Raw genomic sequence first — 15694 nt, 5'->3', positions numbered from 1 at the left:
TAAGACTGTGGTGTGCCTACTTGTGTAAATGCATTGGTGCCAGTATTTGGGAACGTTTGTAGCAATGTACAATGTACATTTAGTGCTGCATTGAAAAGTATAAGCATGCTGAAGTGTTGGAATAATAGCCGTATTAACCACTCATGTCCAGATCTATTCTAAAAAATATTTTTCCCAAAATAACTTATTTGTTTTATTAATGTGAGTTGGCAATTGTGTAGTTATTCCTATCCACTAAAGACCAGCCACATAAAAGACCATGATGATGATTAAAGCTGCCATGGATTTATATGAATGAATCAACATCAGTGGTTGGAAGTGGTCTTCCTTCTCTTCCACTGAGACCTAAACCTGTTGGGTAGGACAGTAGTGGTTCTCAAAGGGGGGTCGGGCGACCCCCAGGGGTCCATGAGTGGGTTCCAACTTCCAGGGGGTCCTCAGATAAATGATGGATAGTTAGGAATAGGAACCAAATGGACACTGAATGTGGCTGCAACTCTGAGAGTGTACAAATGGTGGTTCCATTTGTACACTTTCAGAGTTATTGTGGTATGTGGTCTAAAGCAGGGGTACTCAAAGTGGGGTCCCGGGACCTGCCAGGGCCCTATAAACATCAGCTATTTAAAAAAAAAATGTTGACATTCCTTGAAAATGTTAGAACATTAACACCACACATCTTGTATGTGGTCCTTGGCACAAAGTCTTTACAGATGGGGGTCTGCGGCCAAATACACATTAATTTAGGGGTTTGAGAACCACTGGGGTAGGACACCTACTTTTGATTGATTGATTGAAATATGTATTAACAGTTTGCAGAATTACAGTACATTTCAAGCACAACTCAATACAAAGACTGTTAACTGTGAGTGGACGACCCAATAAAGCATTACACTTGTTTACAAGAGGGTCCACCTTGTTCAAATCATCAAAACATTTAGAGACGTACAAATAGACACTTCTATATAGCAAAAAGAAAGACAAGTAGTACAGTGCCTCAAGCTCATACGAAGTTAATTGCTCTTGCTCAGACAATTATGTAAAAAGTGAATATGTAATGATGATGTAATGTAATCTGTTAAAAAAAATAAAAGTAACTTGCTCAACACTGCTCATACGCATTCCTCCCTGTGGGGAAAGTGGTGATTCCACATAGTGGTATAGAAATCGGGTTTCATCTCGTACAGTGCATGGGAACCACTCCAGACCATGCCGGGTATCCCGACATAAAAGTTGCGGACAGCCACAGAAAGAGCATGATAGGTTAACATTAGAACATGCCACATGAAAGCCATAGTTAAAGTTATATAGCAGAGATGAGATCGATGGCCGGGAGATAGAGTTATTTGACAGAAGCCTTTCAGAGTGTATCAAGGTTGACATCATTCAATATAATCGTCAAGTCAACTTGATCTTGATATCTTGAGATCAAGAAGCCGTGGTTTGATATTGATCTTATGTGACAACCTTGACAACTTGATTTATGCTGGCAGTGCTGCTAGGAGAAATTAATCCACAGCTTCATATGATCATCGGGCACTGATGCTGCAACACATGGGTAGGCCAAAAAAATGACCTGGCTGGCTGGAGGAGATAATATGCGCTCCCCTGAGGGCCCCTTTCTACTACATGGTTCTCAAAGTGGGGTTCGGGGGTTAACTTGCAAAGGGTCACAGGGAAACGTGGTAATAGCATCAACATCAATTTAACTATTTTAAACATATATATATGACTATTTTTAAATGGCCAATCTACTTAATTTTTTACATTTTTGAAACATTTTAACATTTGAAATCTTGTCTGGGATCCATGCCACTATATTTTCAAATGGGATGGGGGTCTGCAGCCAAATACAGGGGTCCTTCACTTGAAAAGGTTTGATAGCCATGTATGCTAAAATGTTTTTGTTCTTGTTCTTGTTGTGCTTTTAGTTGTTGTGCTGGCATAAAAAGTTTAACATATATTTCAATATATTTAAAGGGTATACTATATTTGCCTCTGTATAGGGAAATGAGTTTGCAATAAATAACTAAATATCTTGCACTGCAGTATTGCAACAATAATGTGTGGTTGTCACAAAATCACAAGAAGTTATACAATCACATAGAGACAGAGTTATAAGCAGTAAAGCAGGTCAACTGCTCTGGCTCCTCGCCCACCCTTGAATATAAACTACAATTCCCGTCGTCCCACTACTTCTAGATTCGTCCGTAGTGCCACGTCATTTGATGTCACTGCCGCACCTGCGCAGCCATCTTGTACTTCTGCTGGCGAGGAGGATCGCGAGCGGACACAGAAAGGGAAGAAGAAAAAAAAAGGACAGGGGAAAAGAACACATTTAAAACCCGTTTTAATCCGAGCGAGGGAGAATTTGGGAATGTCCGCTCAGTCTATAATATAAACCCGCGTCGATCTTTGCCCGGCGGTAGGTAGGTAGGTAGGAAGGAAGGACGTAAAGGGAAGGAGCAGCAGAGGGGGCGGCCAAGGAAAGGAGACGGTGTGAAACGGGAGGATAAAAAGACATCTGGAAGGAACGACGGAGCGGTCGAGAACCACAAAACAAACAAACAGTCCAAACCATGAATCCAGAATAGTAAGTAAAAAAAACACACAGTCTTTGTAACATAACAAACAGGCACAAAACACATCTCGCGAGACGAGTGTGCCCTCCCCCCCCCAAAAAAAAACAAAAAACAAAGAGCAGATCTACAAGCTAACAACGCGTCGCTAGCGACGCGTTGTTATCTTGTAGATCTGTTCCTTGGTGGGGGCAATTAAGCAACACCGTCGTTAACTAAACTGCGCCCATCTCGACGTCAGCTGACGGCTATGTCCCCTGACTTGTGTTACAACAACAAAACACAGACGTGCTTGATTTTATTTGGTCGCATCACCGACCAGGGGGGGACCTTTTGTGTGAGGTGACCCCGGGAAGGGACGTCCGTCGTCGGGCTAGTTGATGGTATACCCACGGCAGCCTGGGCCAGGCTGACAGATGTGGGATGGCTACAGTTATTTTATTTAGCCGTGACTGAAAACGAGAAGACAGGCGACTGTCACCCGATCCCCTCCTGCTCCGCTGAAACGTCACACCGACACCGGCGTTGCACTGAAATCGGTGACCCGTTGAATTCCGACTCCTCCCGGTCACTGTTTATTTGATATGTTTTTGGCGTATTTCACGTGTGTTTCACCGTCAATCAACCGACCCGATAGAGTTGTTGTTTACGTTATATTTCTACTGCACCCCCGCTTATAATAAATGCTGGAGGATGGAGGTCACATCACATCAAGGCTCAAGCTGTTTTCCTGTTTCACAAAGCATGTACAAATGTCATTTGGGCCTTTTGTAACCTGACCTCACGAGTCACCGGTTTCCACCAGTGACATCTCATCTGTATAAATGAAATGTATGTATGTATAAATGTGCTTGAGTGTAACTGTAACACATAACAACAAACGATAGCCAACCAACCAGCCAACCAAATAATTTCAAATGACCTGCCATCCATATTCCAATAACAATTTTTCGAAATCACTAGACAGCTTGTCTGCTTCCTCTGGGGTCACACAATTCGACAGGACTCTGACTTGAGTGTAACACCGGCACCGTGTCTGGTCGGTTGACAGGCATGAAATGCTGTTATTTGCGCAGTTCATCTGGCTAAAACCTTTAACAGCCCGTGACCGTCGATGTTTCTGTGTCTGTTAATATGTTACGGTCATTTCCACTATATTGTATACGTGTGTATAACATAGTATCAGGATCACGTCTTTAGCAACACAATAGGCTTTAAAAAAAACATGATCATGTGACATGTGTTGTTCAAACACCACCAGCATAGTTAACAGTACACTAACAGGTACAGGTAGCTGACAGTGACAGGATCTGCCTAATGATCATTGCTCACAATGTTCACTTCCTCAGACAAACGTATATTTTATTCATTATCACAGACAAGTACCCATCAACTCACATGATCACAACAAGTCCTGCTCATGCGCTGTCAGGGCCCTGGGTCATTGCAACATAACCGGCTACATGCATGGATTGTAACACCATATCGAATAGATGGCGTAGATAAGCAATGTCAGGCTGCAATACATGGCATGCCTTGGTTTCTGATGACATGGAAGTTGCACAGCCTGGGATTGAGTAATGCAATGCAACAACACCTGTCCATGATACAGTCTTGTGTACCAAAAAAAACACATTATGTTGTTTTGCTGAACACAGGTCAACAACAACAATACATTTCCACACATCTGTGAGTGTTACTGTGATATATTTGGCCTGTGTCTCTAGAGCAGTCAACAATACATGTCGGTGTGTAGACACGCACCAAAGACTTTAAGTGGAGATTGTATGTGTTAGAGAGTTAAGAAGAACATGTCTGCTCCCTGGTCCAACCTCCATTGTTTTTATTTCAGCGACTACCTGTTCAAGCTCCTGCTCATTGGAGACTCCGGTGTAGGGAAGTCCTGTCTCCTGCTTCGGTTTGCTGTAAGTAAACAACACATTGGTCTCTCAACTCTACAACAACTCTGTATTTCTTCTATTAAAGTAGCCGCTTGAGATTCTGCCCCTTGGTATTGAGTCTCGTCTTCCTCTCGGCCTGTTCTTGGCTCCACTGTGTCTTATTTAATTTTCCTCGCTCCTCCCTCCCTCTGTCCTTCCCTCATTCGTTCGTTTGTTTGTTTGCAGGATGACACCTACACAGAGAGCTACATCAGCACCATTGGAGTTGATTTCAAGATCCGCACCATTGAATTGGATGGCAAGACCATCAAATTGCAGATTGTGAGTGAACAGACGCCCCACCCACACTTGCGTGTACATTTTAATAACCATTTATGTCCACACAAAGGAGATGCATACAAGGACACACATATTATAGGTGCATTAGAGTTACACTTACAAAATCATGTGTTTTCATGGTACAACAGGCATGTCACTCAGTGTACACACACACACACACACACACACACACACACACACACACACAGTAAAACAGACATGTATTGTAGAGCCCCCTCCTCAATGCCCACACAGTCATCAACATTCTTTTAAAAAACATCCTCCTTCAAAGTGTTTGCTTGGCAGGAAGTAGCCAAATACCGTCCCAAGTTCCTCCTCGGCTAAAGCCAAAATCCACCTATTGTTATCAAATGACTGTAGTCTCATGAAAGTACTGTAGGCTCTGTGTGTGTGTGTTTGTGTGTGTCACAGTTCAGTGGGTGTTACTGGATACCGGTTTTGGTTAAGAGAACAGGCCGTGCCACTGGAAAGACACGCAGCTCGTTCAACAGGCCTGCTTTCTGTGCGCAAAGCTGTAATATCATTAGGTGTACAAACCTAGTTCTGTCATCTAGCTTCACTACAGTGTTTACACACTGGACCCAACAGCAGCTTGCCACTGCATGTCATGTACAACCTTTCATCACAGCCAAAAAGTCTAGATTTCAGGGGTTAGCCACTTATGCCCTGTGTACTTGCACTAGTTGACCGGGGTCCCCCAGAGCTCTATACCAGTGGTTCTCAAATGTTTTCATGTCAAGGAGCCCCAAATTGACACTTATTAGCTCGTAGATCACCATTTGAAAAGATATAACAGGGATCCCCGTAAGAAAATATTTTTACGGCTCCATCAGCAGTGATTTTCAACCATTTAAATTAATAAACCCCCAGATTTACATGCATTAGGCTACGGACCCCCATTTAATGGCATTTATATTGTGTAAACCAATGTTAATTTAACTCTGTGTACAAATGCCAGGTTTATTTGGTTCCATTTGTACACTCAGAGTTACAGACCCATGAGGGTCCAGCTGGTGACCCCTGGAACTAGCCTGGTTAATAAACCAGTCCGAATCAGCCGTTGGCAAAAAAGAATTGCCTACCGGCGGATTTCGGTCTGGAGAGGCTCAATTGTACGCCCATTTTCTACACACGAGAACGTGTGCGCCCAATAGGGACACGGTATGCAATATGGGCGGGCTTTGGTACAGTGACGTTCAATGCTTGAGACCTTTGACTGACAGTAGCTCTGACCAATTGCGTCAAAGAGAAAATGTTTCCCTGGAAATGAAATCCAAGCTGAGCCTCCCCAGACTAATATCCCGCGGATCCGTGCGATATTAGTCTGGTTTATTAACCAGGCTACCCTGGAACTCCCTCAAGGACCCCTGGAGGTCCCCGGACCTCACTTTGAGAACCACTGCTCTATACTACATTAAGTCCGTTCCTTTTTCTCCCCTCATCACTAAATCTCAACAAAAGATTCTCAACAAAAAGTTTGTTTGGAGAAAATAGCATCGCGTTGCAACATTGCAGTGTACTGTACTGTAGATATCTATTTTTGCCTAATATTCGCCCTAGAATAGGAACGCTAGCGTTCATGTTTGTTAATTATGCGGATGTTTTGTTTTAGAAGGGCTCATGATATGCTATTAACTAGCACTCAAGTGCAGAGGAGGGTATCAATTGATTACCACACCTTTTATTGTTTGTAATAGAATTGTGTTTAGTTCAGATTAATGTTCCGTTTCCAATCTGTTCTCGCTTTCCCACACTTAATTCATTGTCTTTCTGTCTGTCTCTGTCCCGTTCTCTCACTCTCTCTGTTTCTCCCCTCCCCGTCTCTGCCCTTCTCTCTGTCAGTGGGACACTGCAGGTCAAGAGAGGTTTCGCACAATCACCTCCAGTTACTACCGCGGAGCCCATGGCATCATCGTTGTATATGATGTTACAGATCAGGTGAGTTCATGCTTAATGCTAGCATGCATTTCTTTTGGTAGTTTTCCATCCTGTCTAAGAGCCCCCCAAAATGTATCAAGATACATTTTGAGATATTGATTTGAAGTCACACATGTATACATTTACATGACATTTCTTTTCTTTTCACCGGGAGTTGTCTCTGAATGTGTAGTTTAATGACCGGTTATTAACTTTACCTACCAAACATCAAATAATTGCAGAAAATATTGGGGTTACATTTGTGGGTCTCTGACGCTGGTGAGTGGTGATGATACAGTCCATCTTTGTCCTTTCTGTTTCTTACTTATTGAAACACCATAATGTTTGCATAGTTATTCATGGGAATACCGGTTTAAAGCAGTGGGTTTCAACCCTTTTCATATCTAGGCCCATTAGTAAAAAAAAAAAAAAATACAATCGTAACAAACACAACTCAACAATCAAAAACAAAAACAGTTATTTGGCATGGACCACCATTTGATGAGATTTAGCCTCTCGGGCCCAAAACTTAAGAATATTTTGTTGTCGTTGGATAAGATTTTGTACACAATTCCATGCTGTATTGGTGGTACCATTAGGAGAGACAACATGCAAACGTTGATCAAAATAACAATTCTTCTACATTCTCTAATTGTGTAGACTTCTTGCAAATTAAACAATGCAGATGTTTAACAACAATTTAGCTCTCTCGAGTCAAAGATGGTTGGTTACCAACCATTAGCTGGGGACTGTTACCAAGTGGCATTGTAGATCGGCTTTTTGTCAGTAATAAAAACCTTAAAGGCGTAGTGAAATGAAAAAGACGTTTTTCACACTTTTAGACAATATCCGTGGTCATCATATGGGCATACCTAACAATGGATGCCAAAAAAATGGGAAAATTCTCATTTCTGTGTGTTTTTATATCAAAAGTCCATAAAAACAATTGTTTTATTTATTTATTAAAACGAAAACGTGCTGCATGATGACGTGTAGAGATACACATCGATAAAAGCCAATAAAAATGAAGCTCACCCGTTTAATTCCACATATCTGCGCATCCACACATCCAACACAGCTGCTACTGATTACAGAAATCCTCCGTTTTTATTCCCATTCAAGATAACATCCAGACAGTGTATTACTCGGTTTCAACTTAATCATCACGCTAAAATATGTATCTGAAAACATTATAGGGTAGAAATAAGCCACATAACAGTAAACTGGTACAGCTGGCTGACAATCTGATTTGTAAACAAACACACACCATGCATGCGTGTTGTGTATAGCATAGCTACCGTCCCATCGCCTGAAGGGATGCGACGCTCTGATTGGTTCAGAAACTTCAGACCGGTGTTTCATGTTGAAACTTAAAAAATAAATTGATCACCATTTCCGTTTCCCTACACCTTTAAAGTGACATACTAGTCACAGGGACCACCTGGAACCACCTCAAGGACCACTGGTGGTCCCCGGACCACTGGTTTTAAAACCACTGGTGTTGAAGGTTTTTAATGAAAAGAGCGGCAGCAATGTTGAAGCACTGCTATGGCTCAGTCTCCGTCATTCCTCTCGTTGTCCAGCATCCTGTTCAATTAAGCTAGCATCATACGTTATTTGAGAATGTTCGTACAGACCATGAACATGAACTGTTCTGTTACTGCAAGTGTTTTCCGAACCTGGTAACTGGGCTCGGGTGGCAATATGACTTGTTTGATATTTATTTATTTATAAAAAAATTGTAAATTTGTGTCACGAGCTTGTAGGCTATTTGTGAGTGAATCTACAAATCTAATATATTCTACAAATCTAATATATATATTAGATTTTGTTTTATTATCGTGAGAACGATGGGTTCCATTTTCGCATTGCAACTTTTCAGGAGTAGAAAGCCTGCAGTTTCTATTGGCTTGGATTCCCCATTGACGTATTGCAATGCTCTGTGTCGCTGCACAGGAGTCCTATAACAACGTGAAGCAGTGGCTCCAGGAGATCGACCGCTATGCCAGTGAGAATGTCAACAAACTGCTGGTGGGCAACAAGTGTGACCTCACCACCAAGAAAGTAGTGGACTACACAACAGCCAAGGTACACATGATGACCGACTCTATGCCAACCAAGAGACAGCTCCTGTTTAGCTATTAATCCAGAATTGATTATAATATTTGTACCGTATTTTTGCTTCTTTCGCTAGCCACCGCTTGCTTCCATGGTGTGATGTCACTGAAATCCAAAAACTCAGTGCACGCGTGTGCACTGGATCTTTAGCGGCTTTAGGGCTCAGAAGTGAGGTAAAAGACGATGTTAGGAGCTTAATGAAATATTAATTTGACCTCGCGGTGTTGGGAATGGCCTGGTCAGCTTGCAATGACATGCATAAGATCTGGTCATCCCAGCTTAGTAAGTTCAAAGTAAAAATATTTAGCACGACCGTCAAGCCGATTCTACTCTATGGCTCCGAGACATGGGCACTTTCAAAGAAATTAGAGAAACGGTTGGATGGCACTTACAACCTTCTAGCCTTCTAATGAGAGCGCTACATCTCTTGGAAGAGCCACCCATCGACTAATCTAATATACGGCAACCTTCCCCGTGTTTCTTCACTAGTCCGATCCAGAAGAACACAGTTTTCCGGCCACTGCTAAGCAAAGTTACCATGTTTACCCAGGTAACTGGACTAAGCTCAATAACTTGTTTACAGCCAGGCCCTGCTCATAGAACATTTCATGGTAGGGGTTCAATGCCTTGCTCAAGGGCACTTCAGCGGTGGTAATTTTAACGTGCCGGTCCGGGGATACGAACTAGCGACCTTCCGATATCAAGACCGCTCCGCAAACCGTTCGGCCACCTACTACAGAGCTGCTACTGAGCTTCTCTGGAATCCTGCCTCAAAGCAGACCAGAGGTAGAAAACTGTCGTTCCCTGATATCGTCGCTAGAGACACATGCATCAGTAAGCAGGAGCTGGGGATGGCAATGAAGGACCGAAAAGTCTGGCGTGGCTTTGTGAAATCCATGATCTCGACCGCGGTCGAAAAAGTATGACGATGATCGCTAGATCACGACGGCAACCGCTGCTCGAAAAAATATATAATAATTCTTCCAGTTCACGTGGCCGGATCACCTCTTCTTCTTTGCCTTTTTCGTGCATTCTTTTGGCACTGGCCCAAGATCGCTGTCTATGGTAACGGGAGGGAATGTGATAATAATAATAATGATAATAATAATAATTGCTACATATATTTGTATAGCACTTCAAAAACTACAAACTGAGAAATAATGAAGGACTTACTGTGATGCCCAGAGAACTGTAAAAAGCTAGCTTTTCAGTGTTTTGTGAAATGGTTAAAACATTAAGATAAAACATTCTGAATCCCAAGTAACAGAAGTCTTAACACCAGTATAGAAATGAGTAAACATGGAACAGGAACACTATGAAAGGAGTCTTGCTGATAATTATAGGGACTGGCTCTTTTTAACATTCGTATTGGACCGTTCCTGTAACGAGGAGGCCACCTAACCTCTCATGTCACTGTCCTAAACAGAATAGAGGCATAAGTATTAGTAATCTACATGAGCCTTTACACTAAAATCTAAACATGTGAGATGAGTGGAAGTCAATAGTCGACACATACAGTAGGTAAACGCATCACTCCAAACGCATAACGTTTTTGTGATGAGTGAAATTCTAGAACACTGTTCTTCTATGTGGGGAAACTCCACCGCAGGCTTATGGCGTCCCAGCAGGTTGAAATGGTCCCTGAACACCAAATTCCTCAAACGTGCAATCAGTAAGCAGAAGTATAAGTAACCATCCCACAAAGGGATGGCAGATTTTCTGCATAAACCTTATGTGCTGTTGTCTCTCAAGGTTCAAGTTGTACTTTATTGTTACTACATCTTGTGCACAGGTACATAAGAGTGAAACTTATGTTTGTTCAGCTTCCTTCAGACAATGCAGCAGCATAGATAACGAATCGTCAAACATCAATCACAGCAAACAAAGGGATAGAATAAAGAGTGCAAGAAAGAGCAAACAAGTAAAAAAAAAAAAAGAGTAACATACATATATGTGCATGTCTCTGTCACCACTATTATTAGTTGGTTGGTCTCACAGGGGGTGACTGTCCATACAAATCATTTATATCGCATATAACAGAATAATGAATGTAGTTATAGTCATTCATTTCTACAGCAGTATGATTGTAATTTACAGAAACCATTCTTCACTGTTGTATTACTGGGGGAATTCCTGTAAAAAAAAAGAAAAGAAAAAGCTTTCACCTTCCAACTGCCTGACTACCACACACAAAAGGCACCTTCTGATATATTTTTAATGACGTGTACCTTAAGTTATTTATGTATTACTTAACCCATTCTGACCGGGCACCCATTTTGGTGTTAGCATCATGTTATGCTTTAGCTATTGAAAAATAGCAGATCTACAAGCTCGTAGCGCGCCACCGAGTGGCGCGCTACGAGCTTGTAGGTCTGCTATTTTTGAAGAATCGAAGAATGACTGACATAGAAACATAGCTTTTAAAGAAAACTGTCATTTTCAAACAGACATTTTTTTAATCTGATCTCAGGACAGAATGGGTTAAATGAGCATAAAGTCAGAACAAACGTTTATGTAAAACAAAGGACTAAAAACAATGGTGCACATCCTGCACCATGTGCTGCATTGCAGTGCATTGGGGTTTTGCATTTCTGTTGTATTACAGTAGCAATACAACTGTTGCATTTGAGAGTTCCTAGTTTCATTTCTCAGCTGACGTTTTCCCCCCCTTTTTGTTACAACAATGAAAACTACTTTTATATGTTCTTGTGGTGTTATGGAGGAGTGAGAGAGAGTCATTTTGAAATGGTCGCCGTTTATGTCTGTGATAACAATGTCATGCTGCAAATCTGCAATGCATTATTAAGGCATTATCTTTGAATGATAATTTCTCTGAATAACAGCATATAATGTCACACACATTCCTAAAACTAGTCCGTCAGCAAGAATGAATTGAACTGGTCCTTGAAGGCTACAAGCTGTGTAGGTCAAGTGTGGATAAAGCAATGAATGTCTCTGGGCAAAAACATCTTAGAAGGATGACACGCAGTCACGCACAGCTGCAGAAATATTAGCAATTTTTATTTAATTTATTTTTCTTTTATTAAACCAGGAAGTCTTTTTGGGATGCTAGGTTGACCTTGCCAAGTCATCAGCAACAATAAACATACAAAGTTATTTAAATAACTCGCCAAAATAATTTCCTCTCCATATGTTTGTTGCAGTCAGACACTTTAATATTTGTTGTTGATAAGTCTGATCCCAGTAGACAAAATTGGTTCAAATTAAGTGAGTTTGATTTAAAAAAAAAAAACATTTTGTCATGACATTACCAGCTCTACTGGCATGGTAAAGTGCAGGCTTAAGACCAAACCAGTGATTCGCCAACGCAACTCCTCGCTGCATGCAACTCCTTTGCAACTCCTCGAAACCATTATCCCCATCCCCCTCTCTGTGTCTGCCGCTTGTCCAGGAGTTCGCCGACTCGCTGGCCATCCCCTTCCTGGAGACGAGCGCCAAGAACGCCACCAACGTGGAGCAGGCCTTCATGACCATGGCCGCGGAGATCAAGAAGCGCATGGGGCCCGGCGCCACGGCCGGAGGAGACAAGCCCAACCTGAAGATCGACAGCACTCCCGTCAGGCAGTCCGGTGGGGGGTGCTGCTAAGGACCCTTGCTAGGAGCCATGCCCCCCCCCCCATACCGTACCGTACCCTCGTCTCCTTGCTCCTACTCACCACCACCACCACCGCCGACCTGGGTTCAGCCTCACCTCGACTCCCCTACCCACCCCTTCTCCCTTGTCTTTAAACCCCCCGATCCACTATTTCTACACACATACACCCTGTACCCCCCCCACCATCTTTCTGCCAACGGAGAACATAATGGGGTCAGGATGGAGGGATGCGGAGACGTGAGAAGTAAGAAGTAGACGACAAGCGCAGACGACAAGATCAGAGGAGAGGTGGGGCGTCGAAGAAGGTTAACCACTTAAACCCTTGTTTCCCTCTCTACACCAAATCCCTTTGGTGGAAATAGCCGATCTACAGACTCACAATGTGTCGTGTTGCAAACTTGTATATGGGCTATTTTCCACGAATGTTCGCCTATCATGACATGCCCAGAATAGGTGACGCTAGGGTTCAAGTGGTTAATTGAGAGCGCATGGATCTCCTTTGAAAGGCGAGAGAAAGCTACACATACATAGGCAACAAAGGGGGGGACGGGGACATGGTAACTTTGTCCTCCTTGTTGCAGAGAAGATGAAAAGTAAACCTATTGATATTGGTATTGATTCAGAGAGGAACATGAGGAGATTGGAAGATTAGCTTTGGAATCCGTCTAGGACCTACTTAGGTCATCATCCCCTCCCACACACGTGGCGTGTATGAAAGTGAACACGGGGTAGGGGGAGGTGGGGGTGTGGTTACAAAAGATTTGAGCCATTTTGCGCGACACTTGAAGGTCAAATGGCGTTTCCATTTCATCCACTACGTACCATCACTACCAACTGCCCGAGCCCTAGAATCATCTGCACACACACACACACGCGCACGCGCGCGCGCATGTACACGGGACTGTGTGTGTGTGTGTGTGTGTGTGTGTGTGTGTGTGTGTGTGTTTGTGTGTGTATGATTCCGTCAAAGCCAATGTGTGCAGTAGTAAGAGCCGTGTTCATTCACTTAGCGGCATTGGCAGTGTGTCTGGGCTCGTGGCACCCAACCAACACCGAGCGGTGACTCACTGCTGTCATTTATTGATGAGGATGAAGGGGTGGGTTGTCCATTCACTATGCCTCTCTCCATTTCCTTCACCTCCGCCCCCTCATTCTCTCCTTCCGACCGAAGCATTACATTAACAAATATAGGTTGTGGAAGGGAAACTTAACACACGACACACATTACACCAACTAGCTAAGAAACAAAAAAAGAGAAAAAAAATGCCTTGTTTGACAGCATAAGCTAAAGCCACAGCTCGTCGAAGTACAAACTGCAGAGGTTTCCGGTTAAATGGACACTCCAACTCTCGTTCCCTGTACCTCATTAATTTCCCATGCAGAGCCATGGGGGCCGCAGTGCTTTAATTCATGGCGTTTCTCATCACTTTGTCAAGCTAGGAAAGAGAACATTTTTAAGTAACTTAAAATTCACACAAGGTACAGTACGGTTTAGGTCATGATATCATTAGTATGACACTATATAATACAGTTTGAGGGTTGAACTTGACACATGCACGCAAACTGGTGAAAGACGAGGGTTGGGGGCAATGACGTACTTATTTTGACGTATACAAACCGAGAGCAATTGGCAATATTCTGCATTCAACTCGGTAGACTATTGCAATTACTGTTTTATTATGGTTTTATTTTATTTTTTTATTTCCCTCATTGATTTTTTTTCTTCTTCGTTTGCTTGTTTTTGTTTGTTTCCGTTTTTCTAATCGAGATGGCTTGTACAAATTTGCTTGATGCTCTGAAGTATAATGTGACTGGCTGGGGTTTAGGAAGTAGCTCATTTTTGGGACGGTTGTGCTCGCTTGCAGAAGCACCGGGTAGTTAGAGTATTGGGGGGGTTGTCTCTTAAAGCTGCTGTTCTGTCCCCTGCCTTGCCACTGGCATCAGGCCCCTCACTTAACCCTGTCCGTGGTCGGTCACACGTGCGCGTCACGTGCCTCCTTTGCCGAATCATGTCCCAAGGCACCCTTTTCATCATCCCTTTACGTCCCCCATGATCTTCTGGTACCTGGCGGTGGTCCTCGTCCAGAGGAGTTAACCGTAGCTTTGTCAATGCTTTCTTTTGCCTTTTTTAAATACAGGTCTCGATGGCCACCTCAGGCTCCACTGAGGTTTGTCCGTCAAGACTGAATGTGACAGTTAAGCCCTTGTTTATAATGTAGCCACTGAATTTGTCGCTAGGCCCCTGACCTGTCCTTTGTTTCTCATGGCAACGTGTTATGCCTGTTTTATACTTGGCCGTGCGCCAGTGTCACGCAACGAAAATAACAGATCTACAAGCTCCCAAAGAGTGACACGTGAGCTTGTCGATCGGCCAAGTATAAATCGCCCTTTTTATTTCTCAACGGCATTCCTATGGAAGCTGGCACGAATGTGGAGGGAAAGGACGTGGCTCCTGACCTCATAGAAGGAACTCCTTACGCCACACTGAAAAAGCTGCTACGCTCGCCCATTTCCCCCTAAAACCTCGATGGCAATTGGTGTTGCCCTTGACCTGCAGATCCGTATGATGATCCTTGAACTGGAAAAGTGTGTCTTTTCCTGTTACGAACTGTTTACAATGAATAGACGTGAATACACTGTCGGTCAAGTCGCAGCACAGCCTTAGGTAAGCCATCTTGGTTTAATTTGAACCAGGTTAGGACTTTTTCTCTCTCTCTCTCTCTCTCTCTCTCTCTCTCTCTCTCTCCTGCTCAAGTCTTGTTTGTTTGGTCTTAGAACACTCAGAGGTGCTGGGACTGACTGGTCTTGATTTATAAGACCGGATATGAACTCCCATAACACTGCTTCTAGCTAATCTACATATCACTCGATTAGCGCCACAGGTTATGCCCTTGACCAGGCCCTTCATGCAGATAAGGGAGCCCTTTTTTTGGGTGTGTCCATCATGGTAAGGTTGACTCTCTGCAAAGAGAAACAGAAGTTTCAGCATTTCGGGTACACTACTTGCCACCTCAGGCACTAGCGAGGCATTTCTTGCAGTCGCCCCCAAATGCAATTCCAGCCTCTGAGAAAGTGGATACAGATGGATTGTTTGCCATCTTCTGTGCATTAGCTGCCCCGTAAAAATGTTTCATTGAGCCATGACCCGGAAAGAGAAGTCTGTTTTCAGTACAGTCAAATTGTGACATTAATGAATTACCATCATATCAGTGTAACGGTGATAGATA

At 43.1% G+C, this 15694-nt stretch overlaps 1 protein-coding gene across 1 annotated transcript; it reads left to right on the top strand.

Annotated features, from left to right (window-relative positions):
* The first annotated feature begins 2267 nt into the window (after positions 1-2267).
* rab1ba (zRAB1B, member RAS oncogene family a) lies at positions 2268-15593 on the top strand. The gene is made up of 6 exons (XM_083788516.1): positions 2268-2590; positions 4429-4501; positions 4703-4798; positions 6659-6754; positions 8690-8821; positions 12264-15593. Exons 1-6 carry the CDS (start codon positions 2577-2579, stop codon positions 12456-12458), a joined length of 606 nt encoding a protein of 201 aa, XP_083644642.1. The 5' UTR covers positions 2268-2576; the 3' UTR covers positions 12459-15593.
* Positions 15594-15694: the final 101 nt, after the last annotated feature.

This window comes from Protomyctophum parallelum, assembly GCF_964188405.1.
Source record: "Protomyctophum parallelum genome assembly, chromosome: 18".
NCBI classification, from domain to species: Eukaryota; Metazoa; Chordata; class Actinopteri; order Myctophiformes; family Myctophidae; genus Protomyctophum; species Protomyctophum parallelum.
This window is presented reverse-complemented; position numbering and strand designations above follow the sequence as displayed.

Bases quoted from the DNA above. Each gene is read 5' to 3' on its own strand.
- rab1ba (XM_083788516.1), top strand. The intron at 4,502-4,702 runs GTAAGTAAACAA...GTTTGTTTGCAG, and splicing joins GTCTCCTGCTTCGGTTTGCT to GATGACACCTACACAGAGAG. The intron at 8,822-12,263 runs GTACACATGATG...CCGCTTGTCCAG, and splicing joins TGGACTACACAACAGCCAAG to GAGTTCGCCGACTCGCTGGC.